Source organism: Bos mutus, chromosome 2, assembly GCF_027580195.1.
Source record: "Bos mutus isolate GX-2022 chromosome 2, NWIPB_WYAK_1.1, whole genome shotgun sequence".
NCBI lineage: Eukaryota > Metazoa > Chordata > Mammalia > Artiodactyla > Bovidae > Bos > Bos mutus.
Window position 1 is genome coordinate 99,827,888 of NC_091618.1, and position 15,879 is coordinate 99,843,766.

The window sequence follows — 15,879 nt, forward strand, 5'->3', positions numbered from 1 at the left end:
CCCCTGCCTTTATTACCATGTATCACCTTCATCTTTGGCTTTATGAGACCAGGTCTGCCAGTGTGAATGAATGATACCAGTTATTAGGGCTACAAGTGGTCTTGTTTGGATGCTATATTCTGATACAGGAGAGACAGCCAGTCAGAGGACAGACTTTTAGCTCATCAATTAATCAAGAAATCTCTGAGTATTTACTATGTGGAAGGCAATGTGGGAGGTGAGAGGGGATCAGATATAATCTCTGACATTATAGAGCCTATAACTGATAAGGAAAACCGGGCTGCACGAATTTAGCCTCCTCTGTAAGCTAAGACACATGATATTAATTTGCCACCTACTGTTCCGGTGCTGCCAAGTGACAGATGACTCATTTGCTGGGCCAGAGGGCTGATCATAGACGCAGGCTGTAGTGACATGGTGTGCTCCATGGAGGGAGTTAACACAGCACCCTGGGGAGTCAGACAGAGCAAGTGAGACACACTGAGGGAGGAGCGGAATTCTGGAAGCACCTTTTCCATAGGAAATGGCTTAGCCTGCTGCAGAACATGAAGCAAAAATAACCTCCCTTCAAACTTGTAAACTGTGTCATCTGCGATTTCTTAAAAATCGTCTAGATTGTGCTAAGACTTGTAAAATCTTTGTTCAGCTGTATGTGAGATCTAGCTCTCTGACCAGGGATCAAACCCAGGGCCCCTGCACTGGGAGCATGGAGTCTCAGCCACTGGACCACCAGGTAAGTCTCCCTGAGACTTTTCTAAAGAGCACTCACTTCACAGAAATCCCTCTCTATTAAATACCTCTCCCTTCCTCTTCACTTAACTGTAAAGCAAGCTAGTTCACGGGACTATGTGCTGTGACAGGAAACACAAACTACCTTGGGCTGGCAGGGTTACAAAATACTTAATTCATTTTTAAAGTAAATGACAGTTGATGTTTTATGCAGTCACAACACAATATACTATACTGCATATTATAAATACAGCATCTTATTTAAAAATGTTAAAAAAAATAGTCATTTGATTCAAGGTCAGGCTTTTAGGGTCAAGATCACAGTCTTCATTCACTCAGTGTTTCTCAGAACTTGCAACTGTAATTTGGTGCCAGGGGAGGGAAGCAGATTCAGATATAATTAATAATCTAATTTCAGAATCTTTGACTTCATTGGAAAAAATTCTGGTCTTCAAAAACAAAATTAAACATAGCTGTAAAGCAATTACCTTCCAATTAAAAATAAATAAATTAATTAAATTAAATTAAATATAGTTAAAAACACAGAGGAGGGGTGAAAAAAAATCACTCATATAACCCAGCCTGTCTCTAATACATGGCTGTTAGCAGTGTCTGGGTAGCACTGCATGGATTCTGGTTTCCACATATTTTTACAGAGTTGCAACCAGGTTCATATAAAATACGAAACTACTTCATATTCTGGGTTTTGCTTTTTAACTTAACATTCCATTATTAATATTTACCTAACTTACTGCCTTGCTCTCATTATCATTTTTAATGATTACTTAATGGCACCCTAATTGTATATGATATTCAATTAGTTCTATTTCTGGATTTTTGCATCTTCTCTAATTTATCCTATTGTAATATTCTTACAGATTATCGCATTCCTCTCACTTCAGCAATCATCCAATTACCTGAGGATGCAATTACTCTGATACATCATACAATTATTAATGTTAGGTTTTTGGTATCACTGCGACTGACTCATTATCTCTTAAAAACAGTTATTTATTGATAGTTAGATACACAATTGAGGGTAAAAGCTGATGTGCAGGAACTTTAGTGCTAGTCTCAGGCAGTCTAAATCTGGGTGCAGAAAAGGAATGACTTCTCAGGCGGGTCCTTCTGCACACACTACTGCTGTCTCAGCACACACTACAGCGGTCTCAATGGTGTTCAACTAAGAGATGTGCTACCTGTCTCTAATAGGTAAGCCCTCCTCCCTCCAGGAGAAGATTACCAAAGGATGAAGATTCATGTCAGAGATAGTAGTTGTGTGAAAGTCGTTCAGTCGTGTCCGACTCTTTGTGACCCCAAGGACTACAGTCCCTGGAACTCTCCAGGCCAGAAAACGAGTGGGTAGCCTTTCCCTTCTCCAGATCTTCCCAACCCAGGGATCGAACCCAGGTCTCCCGCATTGCAGGCAGATTCTTTACCAGCTGAGCCACATGGGAAGCCCAAGAATACTGGAGTGGGTAGCCTATCCCTTCTCCAGCGGATCCTCCCAACCAAGGAATCAAACCAGAATCTCCTGCATTGTAGGCCAATTCTTTACCAGCTGAGCTACCAGGGAAGCCCATGTCAGAGATCACTTGTTATTAATACATTTCATAAGATTTTTTTCCATTTAAAATTTTTTAATGTGCATCATTCAAAAGTGAGTGGTAACATGTAAATGACTCAGAAGTCTATAAAATTCAGGAGTTTCTTGCTGCTCTTCCTCATTCATCTGTAGGAGTTATTGTCCTAGAAAGCCCCTAAATGAAAAATGAGCCGATTTCTAGCATTCCTGAATAGGACAGCACAGAGTACCTGGGGTGTAGACTGCCATGAGCGTTTGTGTGGCTTAGTGGGTGGATGTGGGTAGATATATGTGTGGGTGTGTAGAAACACATGTGTGCATGTTTATACAGACAATATAACACATATAGATACATCATCAGAGAGCTCCTCTCCTGTGTTATCAACTAAACATGCTTTTTCTCCTTCTTCAAAGTCATCTCAGCAACTTCCTGTTCAGAACATGTCCCTGTTCTGCTGTTTCACATGCCTGGTCTAACACTGTGTAGTGTCCTCTTTCAGAAGTTGTCCTAAAGAAATTCCTGTCTCATTTTAAGGCCAAGAACAATGTGCTTTCTCCTATGCAACGGATCTGTTTTATAAGCACTATGAGCTATACTGCTTATTAAGATTCCCATTTTGCATTGGTTATTAGAAAGCTTAGGCTCACTTTGTGGCTGCTTTGCGGTGAGCATCCAGATTATATTAGGCATCCTTAGTCTTTTTTGTGATTTTTGTTTTTTATCTTTATTTTTCAACATTCTAAACTCATGTTCTAATTCAACAAACTGGATTTTATGTATTTTTGAAAAATACATTCCATATACTACCTAATAAGGTGAAGTGTTACTCATTCAATTTAAAAAATGTAATATATATGTAAGTACAGTGCATGCCCGTGTCACTAAAGAAATCACATTTGTTATTTACCCTCAGTGGGCATTACTATTTTAGTATTTAAAATTTCCATGGAGAGGTTAACACTGATGAAAAAACTCTAGGTCAATTTTGAACACTTTATATTTGCATTAAACAGAATGTAGACAAAGAGAGCTATTTCATCACAAGTATGGTTAAAAATTTAGCAATTTAAAAACTTTAAAATTTAAAAATTCAGTGGAATGATCTCCTATATTTAAATTCTCATGGATTGCAAATCTAACTTAATGTCAACTACCAATTTGTTTTAAGACGAGTTAAAGTTTTATAATGAACTTATACATTCTCAATATCCCATATTTAACATTTCCCAAATACTTATACCACCTTTGCACAAATGATTTAAACCCAGAGAATGGTTTTGAACGTATACATAGCTTACTTGAAAACTACAAAGCCATTAAGATGAGAAACTTACAGGGTGCTGTAGGATATATGGTTGAGGTTGCATCCAGGAAGGACTTTGCACCTGGAAAAGGAAGGATTTTGGAAGAAACATTGATTTCCATAGGAGCGCTACTTATTTCTCTAGAGCTCTTTTAATCATGTTAAAATCTACAGGAGGAAAATAAAGAAACAATACTATCAACTGATTAAAAGGATTTAACTTAAGGCAGTTAAGAGTTCTTGACAAACTGGTCACTCTGAATAGGATGAAATGATTATTTAAAACCAAGTTCCATCTGCCCACTGAAAAAGTATTTGAGTATCAAGCACCAAAGACATAAAGGCAATAAGACATGGGCCCCACCCTCAAGAAATTTACTATCTAAGCAAGGGAGATAAACAAATAAACAACTCAAAGAAACAGTGAAAAGTGTTACAATCAAGGTAGGAACATAGGTGCTTGAGGAATAGAGAGGAATGAGAATTCATTCCAGCACATCTTACTAGAAACTAACCCTTAAAGTATGTGCTTATTTTAAGAGTAATCAAATTCAACTCCCAGGACATTGTATTTCAGAAATCTTGTCTGGTGGTCAATAATTTCTAGTTAGTGTGAAATATAAAAATCTGAAATTCATATTTAGAAAATTAAACTTTAGTAACTAGATCCTGACATCTACAGTTAAAAGGATATCTGTACAGTAGACCCTCTGGACTGAGAAATGACTGAGAGTCAGATTCTGTGGCATGGAAGAAAGCAGGGAAGTTTCTGCCACTCTAGAGAAAAGACTATTGGCCCATTTCTTGATACCCAAAGCTTTCCTGAGGTTAGATTTCAGAATAAGCTTGCCTCTTAATTCTTGAGAACAAAACCCTCCTGCATCTCATCCTCCACTGTTAAGAGGTTCTACAGAGAGGACACGGGGAAGAGTCATGGGGGAAGAATGGGTTGTGATTTACCTTGACAGCAGAGCCCCGATACTTGTTTTCTCTGGTTTCCTTTGCCACCTAAGGCAGACCAAAGTTAAGTGCTTCTGCCTCGTTAGCATTTCAATTATCTGGACTGCAGCCTTTCCCCATCGGGATATTGGTGGTTTCTTCCAGATGCCAATTTCTCAAATCCAATTGTATTAATATAAGCATATAGTGGTTTAGTGGAGAAAGGCCCGCTCCAACACGAGCGCCAGGCCTTCACTGAAAACATCACGGGGAGGCGAGCAGCTCCCTGCAGACCCCAATTTGGGCCAGATGCACTCATCCGTGGTATATTTCTGTGGTCCTGATAATCTAATAGCTCATATCATCATGGGGTTAGGGAGCCATGACATCTAATCCAATTTTCTTTCTGAAGCAACAAATCTGCTGCTGTCAATTTCTTTTCCTCAATTTTCCCTAACTATAAAATGGGAATAATAATCTATGTTCTTTATTGATTCTTTATTCTCTTTTGAATCATGAATCCTTTTGAAAACCTGATGAAGGAAATAGACCTTTCCCTCTGCACCTGACTGCATACATACCAGTGACACTTTGCATTTTAGAGAATCACAGATCACTTAAATCCCATTTTCTGACCCCATTGGGCCCCTGAACTTATGGGGTTGAGGATCTAACAAGTAATGCCACTGAGGGCCAGGCAATTGGAACAAAATTCCACACGTATCTTAGGGAAACAGATTGCCCAGGAAAAGAAATCAGGCCTTTGTAATGAAATGCTGTTTCCAGTTAGGTCTATCAAATCTATTAACAACACTGGTCACCTAATTTTCTTCTACTCTATGAAATAATTTTGTGGCCAAAATGGTCATTGCCATTATAGTAAAGACAGAAAAGGAGGTTGTGAGAAGATATTCATAGCTGTAAATGTCTACAGTGCATACACTGAAATTAATATGCACAATCTTTCATTTGCCTGAGAATATGCTTACTTGTCCCTATTAGAGGTTGCAAAGTTCAAATAGTTAAGAAAGAAGACTATCCTTTAAAGTCAGATACAGGAATTGTTAATTAGGGAAAATGCACTGCAGCAGATCTCAGTGAATCTCAGATAGGCAAGAAAAGAAACAAATCTTAAGTTCAAAATCATTAGAGAGGGATTAAATGAGTGAGTGCTACACCGAGCAGATGAGCAGATCAAAGTAGCAGCGGAAGAAACTTAACAACCCAGAGATAAAAGACAATGAGTGACGGCTCAGAGAAAGAAGTGAAAAGAACCTAGAAGCTGAGGGAGGCTGTGAATGCTACTTTACAACTTCAGTTTTAGGGCATTTAAACACTTCTCTTTGTTATTCAGAGCTACTTTTATGCTTTTAGCCAGAACCACCTTTGCTATATTGCTTATGTTGACCAATCCATTATTTTAAAAAAGCAGAATGGATATACTCTTACCAGCCAGTTAATCCTGGATGTAAAGTGTAAAGGACAATAATGATAATCATAGCTAACATTTATTGAGTGCTAATCATAGGCCAGGTACTGGGTTGAGCTCTTTACACAGATAATCTCCTTTAGTTGTTATCATAAGCCTATGAGATAGAAACTATTATTATCCCCATTTTAAAGATGAGGAAACTGAGGCTTATAGATGTGAAATTACACAGGTATTAGATATTACCCCTACCACCAAATCCAGGGTTACAATATCTAATTCAATTGTTTTAAAGACAAGAATACACAAAAGTTTAGTCACACAGGATCTCAACAGTTAACAAAAGTGTATTCCTATGTCTGTAACTGACTCCGTTGGTGTTCTTGTCTGGGCCAAGGTGGTGACCTTGTGAGAGGCACTCCAAAATGGGAGAAGAAATACATGTACAACCAGGATTCATGGAGAACAGGAGCTACCCCTCCAATAAAACCACATCAGTATAACCACAAGGTGCCGAAGGAGATCTTGGTTCTAAGTTGGAAGTGTAAGGTAAAGCCTCTTCAAAAAATAACCTAAATGGGAAGCCGCCTCTCCTTTTTTGGCCTCAAGTCTCATTGCATTGCTCATTTCATGTTACCTGATAGAGACACATCTTCATTTATTAGCATATTTGCTTGCTCTTTTGTTAGTTTCTGCTGACAAATTAACAAAGGAACAGTGCAGATCTATTCCGTATTTTACCTAACGGCAATTCTCTTCCAGTTTCAATGTCTGGGACACATGGTGTCCAGCGGCAGGGCCTGTTGTAAAGGAAGCATCTGAGTTTGTCCCAATTCTAAAATGCTATAATTTCAAAAACTGACAACCATTTCCCTTTGTTGTACATTCTCCTAAACACAAAAATAAATCACTCTGTCAAATCAAAAGCAGCTAATTCTAAATTGGGTATCTGAGCTGCCTAACATTTGACTTAAAATTTCATTGTAAGTGTTCAAAATTTTAAGATACATAAAAACATAGCAGTGATTCACGGTTGGCAAGCTGTCATACTCTTGATGAATCCTTAAGGTACAAACCTGGTAGGCAGATACAGGAGACGCAATATAGGGTGTAATAGAAGTTTGAGTAATCATTCGGTTTGTAGCAATACTGTATGGTGAAGGATAAAATCTAGAACAAACACAAAAGCCTTTATTAAGTAATCCTTTAAGCACAATCATTCATGGAATAAACGTCTGATATTTTCCACCTTCACATTTTCCCTCTAGCTATTATGTATTTATCTTAATGACATACCCATTCTGTATAGCAGCTGTGGTTGGGTCATAAGTAAGTGTCATTCCAGCCTATGGGAAAGAAAAAGAAACATTCATCTGCAAAGGTACAAATTAAAAATTCCATTTCTCAGACTCATGGCAACAAAAAATGGGGATAGTTTAGTATTTGATAAAATTGAGAGTTTATGTTAGACACACGTAATTATAAACTCAACATGAGAATTAAGCTCTAGATTGGCACTGTACAACGTAGCAGCCCTTAGTCAAAGACAGCTATTTAAACTTAAATGAAAAGCTGAGTCCCTCTACCATACCAGCTACATTTCAAAGGCGTTACAAGTGACTAGTGGCAACCTCTGGACAGTACAGACTGTAGAACATTCTACTGAATGGCAGTTCCTTAGACATTCTTGAACCAATATGTTACTTAAAAAAACCCAAAACAAAAGAACAATTTATTTATGGTTAGTATGGGGAAATGGAGGGCCAACATTTTTATTAAGAAATTGAGCTCTTTTTCTTTTTCTAAAGAACATTATTGAAAAGAATTAGGTAAAAAATACCTGAATGACAAATATACTATTTATTTTAATAATATTTAAAATAATTTCTAAATAAAACTGTAATTCTAAGAAATCATAACATTTAAGACCACTTGTGTGGTGGGCTGCTGTCCATGGGGTCACATAGAGTCGGACACGACTGACGCGACTTAGCATGCATGCATGCATTGGAGAAGGAAATGGCAACCCACTCCAGCGTTCTTGCCTGGAGAATCCCAGGGACAGGGGAGCCTGGTGGGCTGCTGTCTATGGGGTCGCACAGAGTCGGACACGACTGAAGCAACTTAGCTGTAGATGTGCATTTCTTACAGCAATTTAAAATGCTTTATTTTTTTTTTTTTAAATAAATGCTGCTAACTGGTAAACACGGCTGTTTCCACCACCTATTGTCTGTTGGGAGAACCATCACTCCCTTAGCTGTGTATTCACTGTGAGAAGTCCTCACGTGACACTATCTGGATAATGAAGTTTTAACCCTAGTCCCTATTTTAGAACGTGATAACCATGTCAAGATGCTGCGCATGTAACTACTCTCGTATTTTGCGTGATGACACAGCCCCACAGAAGTTTCAAGAAAGGACTTACAAGTCTCACCTCTCCTTCTCTGTGCCAGGGCCGTCCATTTGGGATGTATTTGTTTGGGTTCTGTCTCTTCTTCTGTCCGCCATCCGCAAATTTACACAATAACGGTTCTGTAGGAGCTGAATAAACAGGGAAAAATAACAGGAAACCAGAATTGTATGTGTCTACAAGTGGTAAAATATAACTGAATTCTTTTTTTTTTTAATAGGAGCAGTGTTGGTGCTTGAAGGGAACTAAGAGAATACTTCAAGGCAAAAGTTTATTCAGACCCTTAGAAGAGGACCCACTGGTGAGAAACAGTGCACAAAATGTTAGCTGTTTACTTCAAACTGGAGTGTAATAAAACATTTAAAGAGCTATTCCGAGGAGGCAAAGGCAGCCTTTGATTCACTTGGGTATTTCTTTGGGTGTGGGCCCTCTTCAACCCCATCCCTGTGAATCTTCAGATGTAACTAGGACGGTCACCCTCCCCTCCTCCACTTAAAAATGCTCCTGTAATTTTCCATTGTAATTCCTCAGAGAGGTCTTCACTTCCTCCAGGAGAAAACAAGTTCCCCTGTATACTGCTCACACTGTACTTTTTTTTTTTTTATAGGCGCTTACTATTTATTCATACGATTTTAAAATTTTTAATTTTTAAAAAATTGGAATGTAACTGCTTTACAATGTTGTGTTACTTTCTGTGTTACAACAACATGAATCAGCCATAGGTACACATACATCCCTTCCCTCTTAAGCCTTCCTCCCACCCTCCCCTTCCTACCCTCTGGGGCATCACAGAGTACCAAGCTGGGCTCCCTGGGCCATAGAGCAGCTTCCCACTAGCTGTCTGTTTCACACATGGTAGCGCAGACACTTCAGTGCTACTCTCTCAGTTCACACGCCCACCCCCACCCCCGCCACATTGCATTTTTATTTGGAGCATTTATAATACTTTGTGAATGTGGCGATCTGTCTGGTGTCTATCTCCCCTCCAGAGTGTAAGCTCCGTGGGGGCAGTGACTTCTGTTCATCCCTGTTACCTCTAGTGCCTAAGTGTCTGGCATACTGCAAGCACTTATTCCCTCTTGGGTGAACCAACGAATGAATACAAACAGGTCTTATTTATTCTGGGGCTGAAGCAGGGAAACAGCTATACCTGCCCACTGTCTTTAAAGGTTTTTTTGGGCCTTTAATCATCCCACTTGGAGTTGCTTTACAATATATCCGCCTCATAAAATGATCCCAAAAAACTGTCGAAGAAAAGCAAAAGGTGCCTAAGATGCACAGACTTTTCTCACCAGGGTTACGTCTTCATTAGCCAAAAAAAAGAAAAAGGAAAAAAAAAAAGGCAACAACACAGTAGGCCACCCATAACTTCTCCTTTTTAAAAATGTTCTTTTCTGTAATGCAAACAGCAGTGTATTCCTAAAAGTTGTGCATGTTTCAGTATGTTTCTAGTTAACATAATAAAGATAAGCACACCTTCGTGTCTGGCTCTTACATTCAGTCCTTTGTCTACCGTGGAATGGTGATTACTACTTTCAAGTTCTGTTTCAAAGTTAAATAACCATGAAGAGAAAAATATTACTTGTGGAAAATTTACTCCTTTCTCCTTTGCCTCTTATTATCCTAATTCATCTCTTATTTTATATCACTATTACCCACCCACTAATGACAGGGTGTGGAAGCAATAGTGTCTCTCAGTACTGCTCTGCCAAAAAAACAAAACATAACCAAAGCCCCACTGCCATTCCTCCTCGCAGGCTGTCCACTGGTACTCCTCTCCCCTCTCCCCGGCTGAGCTGCTCCAGAGGGACGGGCTGGCACGTGAGCTCAGGTCTGAATGGCAGCTGTACTGCTATGGGTGTCTGGAGGTGCAGGCAAAGCTGTCCTGTGTCTGGTGAGACACGTGGGCCCCACCATTCACAAAGGGGCCCTGAGTTTCCCTTCTGACTCCATTACCTCCCCCACCCACTGATTTCCTGAGCGAGGAACTTCCATTCTTCCATTTAAGGCAAGCCGGGTGTGATGGACGATGGACAGGGGCCAAATCCTACATTCCTAAACCACATTCTCTGTCTCTTCAAACAAAAAAAAAAGCTACTGACTTTTGGAAATTTCCACCTCCACCAACAATCACTGAAGGTAAAGTAAATGGATGTAGTGAAACCAGAGAGCTTTCTAATCACTGACAGTGCTTTTAATCCTGCAACTGGCCCTTCAGAATCAGATGGAAATGGGATGGAGAAAAAAAGACATTCAAGCAGAAGTGAAGAGAGTGCCTGTCGAGGCCGGCGATGCCTCATCCTTGACTTCTGAGGACAAACTGAGAACTTAGAAAGAAACAAGAGCTCTCTCTCCACTGATCTAGAAAGGTCCTTATAGTAACAAATGTTTCCTCCAATGACATCTGAGGGTTTTAGGATTCTGTCTCCCCATAACCTTGCGGAGCAAGAGAGAGTAAACTTGATGGTGCCGGCACTTTGTGGGGCTTCACTTTGGGGAAGTGCTTTTATCTAGAGGCATTATAAAGATCAGCTCCAAGACTGAAACTTAAATTAAAAAAGAAAAAAAAGTTCCCTTCAAAGGGAACAACGCAAATGCACCATTTTTTCTCCATTAGCAGAGAAAGAAGGTGACCAAGTCAGAATCATTCTGGATGTTCCCCAGGGCTGCCCAGGCAGGCAGATGCGAATGGAGGCAGCTGGGGAGCCATCGCTGGGGAGTGCCAAGGCTGCGCCTTTGCTGAGAGGCCAAACAGGCCTTCCCTATCTGTGGGAAGGTGCTCCCAACACATTTTCATTCATCTCGACTAAGCTCTGTCAACGAAAAAGCAATTTCAGGCAACAATCAAGCCTGCTAAAGACGTGTAATGAGGAGGTAAACATCAAGTGAGCAATGACATGTTTGCAAATATATCATTTAAAATGAAACAAATGGAACAGAATGTAGTTGAATCTTACAAAGTGAATTACATTTGCTACATGATTCTGCACTGTCATTAAGATATTTTCCTTCCTCTAAAACCAAAAAGGTAAGTCATTAAAACAGTGTGTCTATTGGCAGGTGTCCCATATCTTAGGAAAACAAATTTCTTATTTCAAAGAACTACACCCCAGTCAGAGAAGGCAATGGCAAACCACTCCAGTACTCTTGCCTGGAGACTCGCATGGACGGAGGAGCCTGGTAGGCTACAGTCCATGGGGTCGCTAAGAGTCGGATACAACTGAGCGACTTCACTTTCACTTTTCACTTTCATGCATTGGAGAAGGAAACAGGAACCCACTCCAGTGTTCTTGCCTGGAGAATCCCAGGGACAGAGGAGCCTGGTGGGCTGCCATCTATGGGTCACACAGAGTCCGACACGACTGAAGCGACTTAGCAGCAGCAGCATAACCCAGTAGAAATGACAGTTTTCAGACAGTTGTTGGGTCGTTGCTTCAGGGAAAGAAGCAACTAGTATTCTGTGTGAGGCAACATACAATTCTAACCACTTCTTTCCTCTATTATTATGTTCTCTGGTCTGTTTCGCAGTTGAAATTTTCACCAAGTGCCTGATCTCTGGCATCAACAGTCCCTCCTAAGGGGCTGTGAGCCACAGGGGGGATGCCCACGATGGCTTCCTGCACATCTCCACCAAGTTGTGTCCTTACCCATCTTCTGAAGTTTAGACTCTGCAGCGATTTATTTAGGCTCAACTGTCTTTCCTGGACACCTACAGTCAACATCATTTCTAGAATGCTTGCTTTGACTAAGCACTGTAGCACATGATCAGACCTCCCGGACATCCTCCTCACTTATCTAATCCAACTGCTCAGAGGACTCCAAGTTCTCTTCTATTTCTAACAAAGTGGCGTTTTTCCTAACCATGTTCTAACAGCTGGAGAAACGACTGCCCCCCAGTACTCCTTTTTTTCTAGCTATGGAGCATTTTATCCCAAATAACAGTCTCTAAGACATAGACTGCCTTTGATAGAAGCTTTTCTATCAGTTTTGGAAAAGTAGCCCACTCAGCAACTATAGGAGCTTCCCTGGTGGTTCAGATGCTAAAGAATCTGCCTGAGATGTGGGAGACCTGGGTTTGATCCAGGTTTCTCCAGGGTTGGGAAGATCCTCTGGAGAAGGGAATGGCAACCCATTCCATTATTCTTGCCTGGAGAATCCCATGGACAGAGGAGCCTGGTGGGCTACAGTCCATAGGGCTGCACAGAATCGGACATGACTGTGTGACTTTCACTTCACAGCAACTGTAATCAGCTTTCTTAATGATCACTGTCAGCTACTTTCAAAGTTCTTCAACTAACAACATGCAAGAAACTATCCAAGACTCTTAAAAATTTCGATTTAAGGATCCAATAAATACTATCCTTTTTTTGTGTTTCCTGTTTCAGTCCCTTCTTTGTTTATAACCAAACCTTGTGGTCCTCTCTACCATAGGGGGCACAACTCTGGCTTCTCTCTGCAGATGCATACCTCCCACACGGGCTCTGTTAGGGTCTATCTCTGCTTTCCTGACCCTTACAGAGTGGTTCCATATCCCATTCAGCTTTCCATGTCAGTAAAATAATGGTTAACCAACATTCAAGTCAGGTTAAAGAGAAACCAAAAACACAATATTTTCCCATCACTCCAACATAAATATTTTAATATTCTATATTTACTACTTTTCTAAGTCTATATTTATTTTTCATTTTTGCAATGATAGGGGCTTTTATCATTTACATTGTAGCCCTTTATCTTGCTACAGAATCTTTTTTTTCTAATGGTTACATAATGTTCTATTTGAAAAGGGATCATGTATAGTTTCTTTGTTCTTACAACTAACACTGTGTGAACATCTGTGTGTGTTATATATTTTATCTCTTTGGTCCCAGTGCCAATGTGATGCTAGTGGTCAGATTCTATGCTGGTTGGAACAATGGATATAGATTAGTCTTTCTGGGTTTGAATTTTGGCTTTTCCATTTACTAGCTAGTGATTCCAGGCAGGTCTCTGGTTTCATAATATGTGCAATGGAGACCATTAAGAGTGCTTACTTCAAAACATTGTTATAATTACTATATATATAAATATATATAAACACACAGAACAATTAAATAAGTATTAGTTACTATTATTATCATCACTATGACAACAGGAGGAGCTCAAATTCTGAGCTGTGGCTCCTTCTTTGAATTGTTAAATTCTTGGGAGAGGAACTTCTGGTTTAGAAGTTATAAACGTTTTTAGGGACTGGCCTGTTTTCCTTGGGATTTGATTCTGTGAGATTTAAAGAGCTGGCTATGGTTGCTATGTTGGCTTGATGTAATTTAAGTTGTAGTTAGGGATGAAGTTACTGGCAAATGCCTTTTAGAAAACTGTTTCATAGTAACACCTAAATCTTTAACTCAAGATCCTTATGCTTTAATAAAATCTTACTTCACTATTTATGAGCTTCCCAGGTGGCGCTAGTGGTAAAGAACCCACCTACCAACGCAGAAGACATAAGAGACATGGGTTTGATCCCTGGGTTGCAAAGATCCCCTGCAAGAGAGCATGGCAACCCACTCCAGTATTCTTGCCTGGACAAATAGATGGACAGAAGAGTCTGGCAGGCTACAGTCCACAGGGTTGCAAAGAGTTGGGACAGGACTGACGTGACTTAACGCGCACACACCACTATTTACTATTCCTCTCTAGCAGGACCTGACAGTAGAAAGGTGTAAAACTGACTGGAGTGGGCCTGCTGTGGGCTGGGTGTGATCCACGGAGGTAACAGCTGCCTGAAGGCAGTCTCCTCCTAAACCTGGCACAACACTCAGAGTGTCTTCATCTGAAACATGGGCACATGTCTGGTTGAGATCCCCTGTCACTTTTTAAAAACCAGACTTTCCTTCTGGTAGAGAATAAGTTTTAGTTTGGATCTGCAAGACAGTCGTCACCCCACTGGCCTCCCAGGATGGTTCCTGTCCTTCTGGTTTCTCGGCGATGATTTACTCATGATTTACCTTTGGAGGGAACATCTCAACAGAACGTGCGTTCAGACTCTGCTCTATTGTACGCACTAGGTGAGAGAGACGGGAACCATCACAATCCCAGAGGTCTGATCACATTGTCCTAAAGGTACCAGGACCATCGCACATGTCTTCAAGTATTTCTTTTGTCCTAGAGTTGCCCAAATTTTCTGTTTTTTAACAGAGTAAATGAAGCTTAAGCCAAACATGCAGGAAACGAAATGGGCAGTAAAAGCCCTTGAAAGATGTCCAGCCTTTTTACTAGATTTGTAATTTTTCCTCTAAACATTACCTTTTCTGCCTTCTGGCACTGAACAAGGCCCAAATAATTTTACCTATATATGGAACATTCCAGAACATGGATAAAAGCAGTTTTCAAGCCCTGCCGGGCATATACCCAAACTGAAAAGTCAAGGTAACACAGAAAGCAGATGGAAAACAAGCTGGGGTCTTTGGATGGAGTCGGCCAGCAGTCACACATGCACTTCACTGGAGCTCCATCGCCTGCACAGGAGAAGCTTCAGGCAATGCAGAATGAAGAAGCTTCAGGCAATGCAGCAGAATGAAGCCAGCGTGAGGCTGGGAATCTAACAAGCAACTGCATATCCAGTGACTAGGCACTTTTTTTCTTAAAAAAAAAACAACAAAAAACAAAACTCTCTGCCCCGACCACACTAGGTTGTCTTCACATTCCATTAACGTCACGGAGAGGTCCAGAAGGAGAGACGTGATCATACTGCCTTCTGCAGCACTGGATATGCGTGTGGCCTTTGTCCATGGGGTGCGTGTTGTGCGAAGACAGAGGGTGCAGGGCAAGCAGCCCTAGGAGAATTCCAGCTAACATGCCGTATGCATTTGCACTCTCTTCCAGGAAGGTACTGGAAGAACATTTTCCAGACAAATCTCTGAATCATGACCATGAGTGACAGTGTCTTTGCCTTGGGCACATCTCCTAATTTGGACCTCAGTTCTGCCCATCTCTTGTTGCTAACATTCTGTGTGGGAAAGCACCACTGTACTATTTCTCCATAATGGAATTTTTATCAACCCAATAGGACATACTGCTTTTAAATGTCTATGGAATTCACCTAGATTGTCTCACAAAGAAGTCACTGTCTCACAAAGAAGTTCTTTTATCCTCGTGGTCCTTTCAAGTAAATGTGACTAAGTGCAAACCAGCTAGCACTCAAAACCAAGGTAAATCCAAACAAAAGAAAATGCTTCAGCATTTTCAGAGAAAAGTGAGAGCCTGAGTGCGGAGAAGGATAGAAGGCAAGGCATTCTGAGAAATTTCTTTTTCAACATAAATTGTAATGAATGCTTGAAGAATCTGCCATAAGATAAAGCCTTTGTGAAAATATGGTAATATCAGACACAAAAGCACAAGATTTTTTAAAAAGCAGTTTCAGAAAGAAGACTGCATAAAATGTTGTGATGTGGTTGAGTGATTTTTATGGAACTCTAAACATGCATTACCAGGCCCCATATAGGGGACC

The 15,879-nt window shown here is 40.4% G+C and overlaps 1 protein-coding gene across 7 annotated transcripts in view; it reads right to left on the bottom strand.

The window, feature by feature from the left end:
- The window catches only part of RBMS1 (RNA binding motif single stranded interacting protein 1), a 220,041-nt gene that overhangs the window by 5,522 nt on the left and 198,640 nt on the right, over nucleotides 1–15,879 (bottom strand). For 4 of the 7 annotated variants that reach the window (XM_005897272.3, XM_070357510.1, XM_070357525.1 and 1 more), the window contains exons 7-12: nucleotides 8,412–8,527; nucleotides 7,283–7,332; nucleotides 7,063–7,156; nucleotides 4,579–4,626; nucleotides 3,650–3,700; nucleotides 339–449 (exon numbers count right to left, since the gene is read on the bottom strand). In XM_005897272.3, coding sequence (XP_005897334.1) covers nucleotides 339–449; nucleotides 3,650–3,700; nucleotides 4,579–4,626; nucleotides 7,063–7,156; nucleotides 7,283–7,332; nucleotides 8,412–8,527 — 470 coding nt within the window. The remainder of the gene's footprint in view (nucleotides 1–338; nucleotides 450–3,649; nucleotides 3,701–4,578; nucleotides 4,627–7,062; nucleotides 7,157–7,282; nucleotides 7,333–8,411; nucleotides 8,528–15,879) is intronic. The other 3 variants (XM_070357522.1, XM_005897274.2, XM_005897273.2) reach the window with 3 other exon arrangements.